The sequence below is a fragment of the Lissotriton helveticus genome, chromosome 1_2, assembly GCF_964261635.1.
Source record: "Lissotriton helveticus chromosome 1_2, aLisHel1.1, whole genome shotgun sequence".
NCBI lineage: Eukaryota > Metazoa > Chordata > Amphibia > Caudata > Salamandridae > Lissotriton > Lissotriton helveticus.
This window is the reverse complement of record NC_136058.1, coordinates 115,811,187-115,826,063: the sequence shown is the minus strand read 5'-3', so window position 1 is coordinate 115,826,063 and position 14,877 is coordinate 115,811,187. Positions and strand designations below refer to the sequence as shown.

Genomic DNA, 14,877 nt, shown 5'->3' with positions numbered 1-14,877 from the left:
GTGATCAGGGCAAAAAGGATGACTTTCTCACAGCATTAGAGTAAGGACTCTGTTTTGATAAGAGCAACTTTACCACTACCTTGGACATTTTCTGTCATTTAAAACTGTCTTTTGCTCTATGCTTTTAGTGGTGCAGGAGATACAGATGGCCTCCACAGATCACTCTGGAGCACCATATCTGTGACTGAAGAATGTACAGCACCTACTTGCATTTGTTTATGCTTGTTCAGGCCAGTTTGCAGCACACAGCCTGAAAAACAATGCATGTTCTGGGACACATTGAGTAACAGCACCATGTTCTGGGTAAAAACATTGCTGAGCAAATAGTTAGCTGTGGAGTTTACCCCTACACAGCAGAAGCGGTTGGAGGATGTTTTACAAACTCTGTTGAATCGATGGGAACAAATGGGAGCACAGGAAGTTTAATTAATGCACTAGTTGTTTATAAGGAAAATATTGTGAATCGCATACCAGCTATTAACAGTTGCCTTACCTTGAATGTCTGCGTACTTTGCCATGTAGAGAATAGCCCATCGCAGAGTGGCAGAAGTTGATTCAGTTCCTGCTATGAACAGATCAAGGACAGATTGAACCAAATTTTCTTCATCAAAACATGAGGTCGGATCATCTTTAAACTTAAAAAAAAGTTTGGATTTAATGGTTGAAACAAACAAAGTATTACAATATGAAAATCCTTGAATAATAGATTGGTTTATAGTTTTCCTTCAAGAGATTGAAACATAGAAATATTCTTGTGTACATAATATTTCAAACTAAAAAGCAATGCTCTTTTAGATATGATCAAATGGGACATACTGCGAAATACACCAAAATAGAATTGAAGGTACTTTTTCCTTTTGTTTAGACACGTATTGTGACACACCAGACACGCTCATGCTTTGTTAAGTATCTTACTTTTATATAATCATGCATGTAACTTCTCTCTAGCAGGTGCTTATTAATCACTTCAGCACTTCTTATGCATAGCGACACGTCTATCACAACACTGCATGCTGTAGTACTTGTGAGTGGTTCTTGCTATCATTTATGGATATCTGAAACTGAGCTCACAATACTCCACCGGAATATTGGCCTACATGATTGGATTCATGCAAGTAGGCGAGGTGAATACTGACGATAATATAGAGAGAACAATACAAGTTCACATGATATATGTATGTTTTGCTAGCCATGATGAAATCAATAGATAACACCTACTGTAATGAAACGCGTGATGGCTGGCTGGAATAGTATTATCTGAAGCAACAAATAAACAGTGTCTGCATCGACACTGTTTTTTGAGAATTCGAGATCAACCAACCTGTATATTATGAATGGGAGGGAATGCTGAGAGAAAATCCCATTGTCAGATGAAATGCATCTCCATGCCTCCCTGTAATGTCAACAAAACAGTGGGCACTGCGCATTTTCACATGTGGTAAAAAAGTTCACCAGAGTGTGTCGCAGCTAGGAAAGACACACTCTACCACATTCGAAAGCAATAGCTACTCGCAGTCAGAATGTTGAGGCTGACTCAGGTCTCCAGTCCTTGTAGTCAGGGTGCCAGCCAGATGGTTGCCGCCTTGCCGGATTCATTGAGCCTGAGACCAAGTCCACTGTCTCAGAGAATCCCGACACAGATGACAAGAGCCAACACCACCCTGTTTATTGACAAATTTCCCCTTTTGTTGTCTGTATGAATCTGGACACTGGACAGACAATGGAAAATGGGGATTAAAAGCTTTGCCTACCCACGTGAGGCAGAGACACTGTGATTTATGTTAATTAGAAAAGAGCAAACGTTTAACATTAGGTAGTTTTGAAAGATGTCCAAAGGAGCATAAGAAAGGTGTCACTAACCCTGCTTTTCTTCATAAGCACAATAACCATATGGTTGATGTTAAATAATACACATATCAAGCAATGGGTTTTGGTAGATAAAGTGCATTATGGCCAGGTTATGCAGTTTGCTTCATACAGAGAAAAGATGTGCATTAGAACATTGGTATTCAGACAACGTGCATTACCACTTAAATCTGCACGTTAAGATGTATTTCTATAATATGAGGTGAAATATAAGGTTAACCAGAATTAATAGAGCTCAGCCCTATTTCATCATTGTGCGAAATAGTGATAGTTTCCTAAATGCAAAGTCTGCAGTGGAGCTGATCGGGCTTTGTGTACATTATAATGTTTTATCTGAAAGAAAGCAGAGAATTAATTTCATCTCCCAGCTTCAGAACTGAAATGCACAAGTCCCCTTTCTCTTTGGAAATGAACTCCATGACTTCAGGCTCTCAACATGGCGATTCTGAGGTTTCTGTGTCTAATAGAAGATCTTGATTGATCAAATGTGGTGTGGGACATTTCAAAGGCTGGCGAATCACTCGTCCCGTGTGTACAAGGACACAATAGATATTTTGCCAAACATTCCTCAATGATGAGAGTCATCATTTCTAATGAATACAGGTCTATTGTGTAGATTGATTTGTGAATAAAAATGGCTACCTCTGGTGGAGGTAAACCCTGCTTCGGTGTGTCAGAGCGGATAAAGGTGAACAAAGCAAAGGGGAGAGAGTTAGCCAGTCAGTGGAGGAGTCAGTGTGTGCAGTCGATGCGGGCTATCAAAACAAAGCTAGAGACAGTCCCTGAGGAGAGCTGGAGAAGCTGAGTGAAGGCACTGCCCTGCGGCTGACAAGAGACAAAGACTGGTCCCTGAGGCATTTCACAAAAGCTGAGACATGGGATTGGCCTGGCCTGGATTCCTCTGAAGAAGGGCAGAGAGAGAAGACCCCTCTCACGTAAAGATTTAATTATAAATCTAATCGAAGGGGGGACTAAATGAAATGGTATATATGTTCTTATTCCTAATATATGAATGATTTCCTGAGTACGAGGTTCAGGAGTGACAAAAGGTTCTATTTAAAATGTCTGTAAAATATACCCAGCTGTTGGATTACTTATTGGCCCTAAACTCCTATTCTAAAACATACACGTTTTGACACATAGAAATGTGTACAACTTGTCCCCAAGTGTATAAACCAGACATCTCTGACGCTGTTTAAGAACTAGCCAGGAGCCCAAAATAGTACACAAGCTTCTGTGGTGCAAATCTATATTTTTATAATTAATTTAAATGCGCAGAAGTTCAATCATGTGCCAACATCCATTAGAAAACGACAGAATAAAAAAAAACACTGACTGGGCCCCCACATGGTGTGAAAACACCGATGTTACAGCGTGTAAGAGAAGTGTTACACATGGGGGTTCAATGAAAGTGCTGGAGCATTTGCCTTTTGAAATCTCTGACAAATAACATTATATTTCTATGGCTCCAAGTTCAATGCAGAAGCCTTTTTCTGGGTGAAAGAAAAGGGCGGCTGATAGTATTCCCTGGCGAGATTTTTTAATTGGTGAGGTTGTAGCGCGAGAAGAACATGGTTCTGCTGACATTTGCCTGAAGCAAAGGTATTTCGGCTTGTTTTTACACTTGCAAAGAAAAACATGGAACAAAAGTTCATTTGTTTGTGAGAAATACGTTTTCCTGATGTGGAAGTGGTGGGGGCGCACTGACCTCATGGATGCAATATAATGTAAAATTTTTCATTCCCAGGGGGGCAATTGTGCCCCTCATCTTCCAACAGTTCCCAAGGGAATTGCATATGAGCTTACCTTGATGTATATGCTTCAAGTTGAACTACGTTTTTTCTTGCAGGTTGCTTATGGAGTGCTCTAGAGCTGTCACTGGAGGTATTCAAGCTAAGATCTTACACTCATTACTTCCAGTGCTGTCTATGAAATCTGTAGACACACCAGAAGTAAATATGCATGTTATGATTCATGATGAGCGCACTTCTACATTGATGCGTTGAGGTCAGATTTGTAAAAGGGTGCAAGCCCAACGGTATATATATTATAACAATTAGATTGGTAGAGTTGACAACACTGACCACCTTCTTCAACTACATGATGTGATACATAAAACTCACAGATGGAACAAGACTTTGTCTGTTCCACTTGATCCATTTGGTAAAGTACAATGCATATGTTGTCTGTTGTCAGACTACCATAGGAAGACTAATGTCCTTCCTTGACTTTGATTTGGCGGCTATTGATGGAGAAGCAGTAGTCTCTACTTCACATTTTGTGAAGGACTTTGCAGGACACTTATGTTAGTCCTTTGAGCTTTAGGGTGGTCTTCCTCAAACCTTTTTCCTGTTTTTCCTCAATTTTTGCTGATCAGTTTTTATTGACCTCAGGACTCTGGGCACTTTACTACTGCTGACCAGTGCCAAAGTGCATGTGCTCACTCCCCTAAACATGGTAACATTGGTTTATCCACAACTGGCATATTTAATTTTCTTACAAGTCCCTATTAAAGTATACGATATGTGCCCAGGGTCTGTATATTTAATTAGTGGGCCTGCAGCACTGATTTTGCCACCCACGTAAGTAGCCCTTTAAACATGTCATCAGGCCTGCCACTGCAGAGCCTGTATGTGCAGTTTGATTGCCATGTCGACTTGGTATTTAAAACCCCTTTCCAAGCCTTAAATTCCCCTTTTATTATACAAAAGACATGCCTAAGATAGGTCTCAGGTAGCCCGTAGGGCAGGGTGCTGTGTAAGTAAAAGGAAGGACATGAACCTTATAGTGTTAGATGTCTTGGTAGTGAAAAACTCCCAAATTCGTTTTTCACTACTGTGAGGGCTACCCTTCTCATAGATTAACACTGTGGATTCCTCATTACATTTAATAGGTGCAATTCCTGATTAACCTCTTCCATGCTCGTGATGGAACTGTTCCGTCACGAGCCACGAGTGGGCTGTGCTGGTGACGGAACGGTTCCGTCACGGCCCTGCCGCCGCGCCTGCGCTGACGTTCTAAAGAACGGGCGGGCCGTGACGGAACCGTTCCGTCACAAGCACAGCTCACCCGTGAGCCGCGACGGAGCGGTTCCGTCACAAGCACGGAACCGCCGCGCGGCTGCCCCACCCCCTTAGCGCTGCGGCGGAATAGCCGCCGCAGCGAAGGGGTTAAGAAGGATGTTTTACTGTCATGTTTGGCACTTACGGACTTGTAAAAACAAACTCTCATTAATGCCAAAGTTGGACTTGTAAAAACAAACTCTACAGGACTGGCAAGATGGCCGCCGAGTGCTCGGCCGTGTGAGCAGGTCTACCTTACGTGGATGAATCACCTCCTCTTAAGCTCTTCCAAGTGGACCCCACATCGTCGGATTTGGGCAAGCCGAGCTGTTCATGCTTTAAATGCCTCAATGTTAAGACTTCTGCTGTGCCCCTCGAGCTCCCCGAGCCCTGTATTTGATAGAATCCGGCGTGTCCCTGTTTTATATTTACCGGTCTCTCCTTGCGGTGCAGTTTTCCCATGTAAGCATCGTCCCTGGAGGGGACTTCGTGGCAGCATGGCTCCGAACATTACAGCCAAGGGTGAGGCTGCGGCCGCGAGGGCTCGATCCGCCCACAATGTTCGACTGAATAGTCCAGCGGAATTGGATGCTGCCAAAGCCTCGCAAGGGGGAGACGGCATTGGAGATGGTGCTCCGAGCAGCAATCAGGGTGCCTTTACGGCGACGATCAGCAGAATTAAGCAGACTGTACCTGCAATTTTTAAAAATGCGACTACTAAAGGCAAAATATGAGCCAATATTGGTGGAAGTAAGCAAGTACACTCGAGCCCACCACAGACTCTCAATGGATCAAAGACACCAGGAGACAGCGTTATTCTTCCGATGAACGGGGGTGCTGCGCAGGTGTCTACAATGGAGCAAGCTTAAATGGGGCAACAGGGGCTCATTACAAAATGCCCAGCGATGGCTACCCTGGAGAACGAAGGTACAATGAGAGCCTCACAGCCTGTACTCAGCCTCCCGATGAGTGGGATTGTGGGAACTGTAGTTTTGCCAAAGGAAAGCAATCTAACCTCAGTGCACCTGCATTCTTCTCCATCTGTTAATATCTCTGAGCTCAAGGATACTGTTATTGGTGATTCTGACTGTGTTACTGACGGTGGTGAATCGTCCAGGGACCCTCAGGGGGGATACATTTTCTCCTTGTCAGAGCATACGGGGTCTTCTATGGATGAGGAGGACAACCTTGACAGGGATTGGACTGATGGAGATTGGTGGTTGAATGAAGTCCTTTGCAATGAGGTGTCACCCCGTAGTTTGGCACAGTACTAAAAGCAAATAACTTAAAAACCCAGGATGTATTAAACACGGCCTCCGCTGTATCTGGTTTATTATCTTGGGATAGCCCGCTCTCGGCGCAAATCGGCTTAGAAGAGAATGTTACAACTAAGGGCCAGAATACACCATTTAACCAGGATGAGCTGCCACCAGGAGAGATAACACTTGCTGTTATCTATCAGACTATCATGGTGCACCGAGAGGAGTCTCATCAAGAGAATGCTCGAACACAGGGGGCTTGTCGCAGAGTCCAAAATTCTATTCGCAGAGTGGCCACAACCTGCACGGACATAGCTGCCAGAATCGGAGAGGCCGAGGAGAGGATCTCTAACCTAGAGGATGCCCTATCAACGGAGAGGACATTGAATAAGGGGGGTTTTACCCAATAAAGTCACTAGGGACCTGGGTGCTGTATGGTACAGAATAAGGCGTCCCAGTGAAGGTATCACAAGTACACAAACAAAACACTAAATATCACACAATATAAAAAGAAGAATCCACAAACTAATAATTAAGCACACTGTTATTTATTCACAATGTGCTAGTTCAAATTTCTTTGTAGCAAATGTATAGCAAAGTTGTAGTAGTGCCCCAGGAGAGGAGGGGGGGGGGGTTTGGGACAGTGATTGGGTAGGAAGGGATAGTGCAGGGTATTTTATTCGTGACAAGGTTTATCAATATACAATTTATTGAACAAACAATTTACCTGGCTTCAGAGCCCTGAGCCACTACAATAGATGAGCTACTAATGCTCAGTATTTAAAAAGAAACCATATTCGCGATGCTACTGATTAATAAGTGAAATGCTGGTTGCATCGACTGGTAGATGGAAATAGCTGTCGACGTTTCGACCCCTGATATACTGGTAGGTTTCGTCACACCTTAAAGTGGGGTCTTCATCAGGACGAAAAGGGTCCTGGGGAGCACTGGTTTCTCATGGAAAGTTGGGCTCAATGGCTCACAACTTGGACAGGAGAGCGGGGAGCATTCATAGATCCAGTTACGATTATCAGGATCAGTAATCATCCACTGTGTTCTCATTAGTCGAAACACCTCCAGGGGATATCCAAATAATGGACAGTTTTCACAACAGTGGGGATTTCGGCATGTCTCAACTAGGATGCTTGGCACACAACAGTGTATCGGAATCCGCTCACGTTTCATCAGATTTCTAATGGCGTGGGCTGCCACCTTCTCCCGGTACTTGAGGAATCTTATCGTGAGAAATGCCGCACTCGTTTCTTTGGTACAATAATCGTGGTGTCTAAGCCCGAAACCTTTCGTCCCCGAAACTGGTTTCAGGGACTGGTGATACCTTCACTGGGACCCCTTATTCTGCACCACTATCAACGGAGATGGTCGCAATGGATATGATTAGCGCACAAAAAGACAATATTTTATAGAAGATGACTGACTTAGAAAACAGGGCTAGGAGGAACAATCTTAGGATCTTAGGGGTCCCAGAAGGTCGTGAAGGAGGAGATGTCAGGCAATTAGTTGTTGAGCTTTTTACTGAGGCCTTCCCCGATGTAAAGCAATGGGAGTGGCAGCTCGAGGTGCAACAAGCACATTGATTTCCTTTTAAGCAGAGACAGAAATCAGGATCATCAGGGGATAAACCCAGAGCAATTTAGATATGTCTCTATAACTTCCTGGCGAGAGAGAAGATTTATGACCTAGCTTGACCTGATAGAAAAATAGTTGGGAAAGATTGTGAGTTTTTTGTTCAGCCAGATTTTTGCCCAGCTACGGTTGAGCGGAGGTGGCAGCTCCGCCAGCTGATATCCCCATTTCAGTTAAAAAGGGCCCAAGCTTTTTTACTCTTCCCCTCTAAATTGAAAATAATCTACCAGGGTCAGACCAGGTTCTTTCTTTCCGAAATTCAGGCCAGGGAGTATTTGGGCACTATATAACTAAGACAGCTGCAAGTCTTGTTTCTGCTTCTTTAAATGCCTCCTCCACGTATTTTCAATTATTATTCCTAGGGGGGTCCCAGGAGCAGAGCTGTGGTGAGCTGATTGCAGGGGGGTACCCCTATCTTGTTTCTTTTTATTATTTTTTTTTGTTTCTTAGTTATTTTACTATAGCAATCGTCTCTATCTTTCAGTTATAGCTATGAGGGGGTGAGGGGATCCCGGTGAGAACGGGCAACTGGCTCATCCCATCACAAGGACCTAGGTCCTGTTGCCAGCTACGGAGGTTGTAGGGGGTGGCTGGGTGAAGATGGGGGTAGCTTAAGGGGAAGGGGTGGGTCATGGGGGGAGGGGGGTGGGTTGCCTATGCCTATGGTGGTTTTGGATATTTGTGTTTGCCATGGCTTGAAATTTGATCAATGTTGTATAAATCAATTTTTATGTTTAAAAAATTGGAAAATGCACAGTCCGGCTTAAACTATTTCTTTGGTGTTAATGGGGCAGGGTAAACTTATCTTAAGTTCATGGAACATTTGTGGACTTAATGATCCTAAAAAACAAACATTATTTTCGAAAATTGTTAACACTATGCAATTAGATGTATTATGTATACAGGAAACTCATATACCTTGGGGGAGACGTGACTGTCTAAAGCTGCCAGGTTATGACCTAATTGCATGATCTAAACAGACTTCTATGATCAGGGGCGTAGCTGTCTTAATGAAGCGAGAAGTGGGTGTCTGTACCAAGGTCCTCGAGGACAGGATGGGTAGATCGATCATTGTCGAAATATTAGTTGATAACAGATCGTTAACAATATGTACGATTTACAGGCCAAACTTAGATGACTCTGAAGTGTTCAAATATTTAAATGTAGAACTAGCCACTTGGCCCTCTCCTCTGTTTATTTGTGGGGACATGAACATCAACTTGCCCAGCAATTTCAATCTGGCAGGTGATCTTAAGTATACTGGTAGAAAACCCAGAGTGTTTAAGGCTCTACAAACCCTAGTCCAAGAACATGGTGTAACTGACCTATGGCATCGGCACAATAAAGCTAATGACGGTTATACATATTATTCATCCCCTCACAACAAAATGGTTCGGTTGGACTACTTTTTTTTATCTCTGAACAGGTGGCTGAAACAGCTTCTATCTCTGCCCCTCCTAGAATCTTGTCGGATCATACAGCTAGATTCGTGAAGCCAAATTGCGATCGCAATAGCTGCGAATTAGCAATTGCGATCGCAATTTCAAAGAAAGGGATTCATGATAGTGAAAAATCCAAAATTGCGAATTCGCAAAATAAAATTTGTGAGTCCGCAAATAAAATCGCAGAGTCCTGGAACAAGCCCATTTGCGATTTTGAAATAGCGGGAAACCATGGATTCTGCGAAATCATTTGCGAACTCGCAAAATAATCGCAATCGCCATTCATGAAAAATCGCTTATTGCGAAAAACCCGAAAATCGCTATTTGCGACGCGCAATTTAAGGAGAACCCAAACCTGGTGGTAACCAGTAAGGTTAAAAAAATTTTTTTTAAAAAAACGTTAGCAAACTACCAACAGGTGCAGGCCTGACCAAACACACTTAAGGACATGCAGCTGGAGCCTGAGGACTCTCACAATGCCAGGACTCTACATGGTGGTCAGGTGGCGAAGGCTACAGCGAGCAGCCCGGAACAGACGTAGGATCCAGGAGCGGATATTCCGTGTGCGGGTCACCCTTCTGGACCAAACCAGGGAGCAAATTTACGCGAAGTACCGCCTAAATGGGGCAATGATCATCAAGCTGATCCGGGACCTAGACCCCCTGATGCAGCACCCAACAAGGAGGACCAATGCCGTTCCCACCCATGTGCAGGTATTGTGCAGCCTGCACCTACTGGCCTCCGGAAGCTTCCAGGGGATAGTCGCTGTCGCAGGGGGGCTATCCCAGCCCACCATGTCCCGCTGCCTAAGGAGTTTCCTGGAGGCCATGCTGACCCGGCCACACCACTACATCTCATTCCCCACCAGCCAACAGGACTTGAATGACACCAAGCTGCAATTTTACAATGTAGCACAATTTCCACATATAATAATTAATTAATTGTGGGTTTATATAGCGCTAGAATCAACTCCCGGAGGAGTATCTCCGCGCTTCGACCGCTGGGGAACCCGTCCTGGCTCACCCTGAGAGATGGTCCCTAATGGGTATCTCTAAGGTGCGACCAAGCATCCCCGGCGGTCTGGGGGGCCGTTGTGAAGATGAGGCAAGCTAATGCCCAGAGTTGCCGAGTGTGGTCCCTGACTGGAGTAGGCACCGAGGCGAGAATTATCGAGCCCGCTGACCCTGGTCCACGACCCTGCCGCGTCGGGAATCGAACCCTGGCCCCAGGCCGTCCTCTGCTTACGGGTCTGCCGCCTCTAACCAGTGAGCCACACCACTCCACAATAGGATGCATTGACTGTACCCACATCCACATCTGCCCACCAGCACAAACGGAATACATGTATCGCAACCGCAAGTCCTACCACTCCCTCAATATCCAGATGGTGTGCAATGCAAAGACAATCATCACGGACATAGTGGCACAGTACCCGGGGAGCACACATGACTCCTTCATATTCCGGCACAGTGGCATTCACACACGACTGGCCAGGGGAGACTGGGACACCTACTGGGTAAGTACACATGCCCCACAATATTACACTGTGATAATGTAGCTGCGCAGTACAGGCACTCAACCTCTGCTCATTCAGGTGACAGCGGCTACGCTCTCCGTGAGTACCTCCTCACACCATACCTCAACCCTGCAACACCACAGCAACGGCGTTACAATGCAGCACACATACGCACATGAAATTGCATTGAGAGGACATTTGGCCTTTTGAAGAGCAGATTCAGCATACTGCACAAGATTGGTGGGGCCATCAAATACGAGCCAGAGGTCTGCTGCCACATCGTGGCCGTGTGTGCAATCCTCCACAACATTGCTACCAGGCGCAGGATACCTGTAGACATCTCTGGCAGTGAATCGGAAGGGGACAACCGACCACCTGCACATGTGCGTCACGCACGCGGTGAGAATCCTGCAGAAGGACACAGGCGCTGCAATCAAATCTGCATGAACTATTTCTAGTGCACCCACTCCCCACACCCATTACTTAACTCATGCATGACAACATTAATAATGACATGAGTCAGATTAAGTTAGTCAGAATATTTGTAATTGTTACAGCACAATAAACTGGGCATTCTGCAAACTGGTACATGAATGACATATTGCGTCATATGTCTGTTCTTCAGGAGGGCATGCTTGTAGCAGCAGCATGGCCCCTCAGGTAAATGTTCTATTGTTCAATGCCGCCTCCGGGCAGATGCTCCGAACCTCCTTTCTACATCCTCCTCCTGATTAGGCCGTGAGGCAGGAGAGGGCCTGCTGCGGCGGGGTGCTACCACCGGTGGAACGGACTGGCTGCTATGGCTGGATTTAGCCTCACTAGTCTCGTCATCCCCCCCCCGCCTGGCCATCGCCGGTAGCCTGCATGCCCTGCACTGCTGTTGACACATGCTCCAGAGCTCTCGCGACGTCCTGGCAGCACTGGACCATTTGGACCTGCATGGCCAAGGAGCGTCGCGAGAGCTGGGAGGTCGCGTTCCCAATTAAGTAGTTGGACCGCGTGTATGCTGACAGGCGGGTCAGCAGCTGGCGGTGTCTGCGGCGGTTGAGATCCCGCTGGCTGTACATGGCCTGTGTGTTGGCCTCCATAGCAGCTGTCATCCTCTCCATGCGGTCTGACATTTGTGCTACATTTCGGGCGGTCTTGTTCAGTTGGAGGTGGATAGCCGCAAGATGACGAGCCTGGGTTTGATGCACATGTAGCATACGGCGCTAAATGGAGAGCCCACCTGGTCGCACGTTTTGTCCCCTGCCAGCGTGGGAATTGTTAGTGCGCTGCTCCCTCACCAGTCCGCTTGACTGGCTCCTCACAGCCACAGGGCGGCGGGTTGGTTGGCGAACTGCTGCTGGTGTTGCAAGCCTCACTGGTGGTTGTGTGACGCGCAGTGGTACTGCAGCGCCTGGTGTCACAGAGGTGGCACTGGCCACAGGGGCAGGTGGTGTAATGACCGCTGGTACGGCAGCTTGCCCTGATGGTCCGGGCTGTGGGGATAGATGTGTGTCTCCCTCTGTGTCCTCCGTGATGTCCTCAATTACCAGGGCATCGCTGTCTGTGCTGGGGACTTCTGCGCCACCTGTGATGTAAAGTGGACGTTGATTAGTGACATGTTTCTTACACATTTAGGCTTCCTACATGCATGCAGACTACCATTCCCTGACTCGCTGCAGGATTGACTCTCACTAAACATGTCTGGCTTAATGGGGCAAGATGGTAATTGTGGTCAGACTACATGTCCCACAATGCAATAGCGCTTTAGTGGTGTGCTTTGGCTGCATGACTGGGGTTTGATATGGGATGCTCTGGAGTCATGGACATTGTTAGGGGACAGGGGGTCGCAGTCGCATGGCACTTACCTGGTGTGTCTTGGGTGGGTCAGGAGGAGTCCAGCTGGGTCACACCCACGCATGCCTGCGGATTGATGGTGTCCTCCACTCGGTCCTCCAGTGGTGTGTTCGGTGGGACAGTGGGTTCCCCTCCACCTGTCGCCACACGCTCCCCCAGCCTCTCCGCAATCTTCTCCTTTGCCCGCCCTCTGAGGTCATACCAGCATTTTTTTAGCTCGTCCATGGAGCGCTGGGTCACCCCCACAGAGTTTACTTGTGCGCGGATGCGCAATCATATCCGCCTTTTATCGGCCTCGGGCACCCTTCTGGAGTCTTTACCGAAGAGCCGATTGTGGTCCTTGCAGACTCCTTCAATCAAAAATTCGAGCTCTTGCTCTGAAAATTGTATTTTCCTCTTTCTCCCACTGGAAGATCCACCTGCAGCTTCCTGTGACATGCTTGCCACTGGGGTGTCTCCTGGTTTACTCCTGTAGGCACACTGGAGGGGAGCTCTGATAATGCTGCTTCCAGTTCAGGCTCTCGCTGCTGAATGAGGGTGGAACCTGCCTACTTCCTGGTTGTGATGTCATCACTGTGCTCAGGATGCGACTTCCAGTTTTTGAGATCTCGCAGTTAGCGAGATCGCAATTTGCGATTTCGTTAATTGCGAGATCGCAATTTCAACACGGGTATCGGCCGATTATGCGAATATTTACCGATTTTCGGGAACTCGCAATCGCTGATTGCGGCCGATTGCGAATCGCTTTTTTTTCTCGCAAATATTCATGAATGCCATTCTGCGATTTCTTAATTGCGATTAGCTTTTTCTCGCAATTTAGGAATCGCAGAATTTGACATTGATGAATCTGGCTGATAATCCGTTGGTTGTGGAATGCCCCTGGACTCGTCCATCCAGAGCTCCGAGGACCTGGACGTTTGAAAGGAAACTCTTGTTGGACGAGACCTATCAGGTCCATATGAGAAAGTGGTTAGTCGAATTTCTACATGTTAATAGGGGAACAGCATCCAGCCATATGGTTTGGGACGCATTAAAGGCCACAGTTCACGGTGAGACCAAGAGCTTTGCAGCCTATCACTGGAAGGTAGGACAGGAGCTGGTTAAGAGTCGAATCGAGGAACTTAGGCTAGGAGAGCAAGAATTAACATCTAAAATTAAGAATGGGTCCCATATAGAAGAGTGCCAGCAGATGGTCGCCATATTAAAGTCTAAACTCTTGGAGTCTTTTGGTCAGGACTTGGCTATCAAATGTCTCCAATATCGCACAACAATGTTTGAATATGGAGAAAATTCCGGTAGGGTACTAGCCAAGAGGCTCCAACTGACAAATGTGCAGGGTCGCATTATTAAAATTCAGGACGAAGCCGGGGTGGTCCAGGTCACTCAGGAGGTTGTGGCTGATGTGTTTCGGAAGTTTTATTCAGCACTCTATACCGAAGACATTAGAGACACTCAGTGGGAGTCTGAGATTGAGGATTTTTTGCTGGGATTGGATACCTCTAAGATTCCTCACGAACAGAATGAATGGCTATCAGCCCCTATTTCATGGAAGGAGGTCGAACAAGCGGTAAAAGCTTTAGCCAATGGGAAGGCCTCCGGACCTGATGCCGTGCCCCTGGAATTTAATAAGACCTTCCTTGGGGAGGTCCCTCTAGACCTATTAACTACTCTCAGGGCTGCGCAGAAAGGTACTGTCCCCGATTCATGGCGCCAAACTACAATCGTCTTATTTAAAAAAAAAAGGGAAAGCCCGAGCTGAGCCCGTCATCCTATCGACCAATCTCCCTAATAAACAGCGACAGTAAAAAATACTCTAAGATCCTAGCATCTAGGTTGATAGAGGTGATTGTCCCATTGGATGGGTTTATCCTGGGCAGGGACCCTGCGGACCACATTATCGCCCTTTTGGACTGGGCCCAGGTCACGACCTCTCCCCTCGGGTTGATCCTGTTGGACACCGAGAAGGCGTTCGACAGGGTCTCCTGGGGGTTCTTGTGGGCCGTGCTCTGGTGGAAGGGTTTTGGTAACGAGTTTATCCAGGCAATTCGGGTATTATACACCTCCCCAGTAGCAGCGCTCCGCATTTCTGGTCAGGAGCTGGGGTACTTTGATATTAGCAGAGGCACTAGGCAAGGGTGCCCCTGCTCAACCGTTGCTTTTTGCTCTATACATAGATCCGTTCTTGAGCAGAATAGAAGGACATGCGGGGATTTTGCCTATTAGGATCAAAAGTACAGAGTATCGCG

General features: G+C 46.5%; 1 protein-coding gene across 1 annotated transcript in view; it reads right to left on the bottom strand.

The window, feature by feature from the left end:
• LOC144798808 (cytochrome P450 2J2-like) overlaps nucleotides 1–14,877 on the bottom strand; it is a 354,582-nt gene that overhangs the window by 41,883 nt on the left and 297,822 nt on the right. The window contains exon 6 of the mRNA XM_078669855.1: nucleotides 494–635. Coding sequence (XP_078525981.1) covers nucleotides 494–635 — 142 coding nt within the window. The remainder of the gene's footprint in view (nucleotides 1–493; nucleotides 636–14,877) is intronic.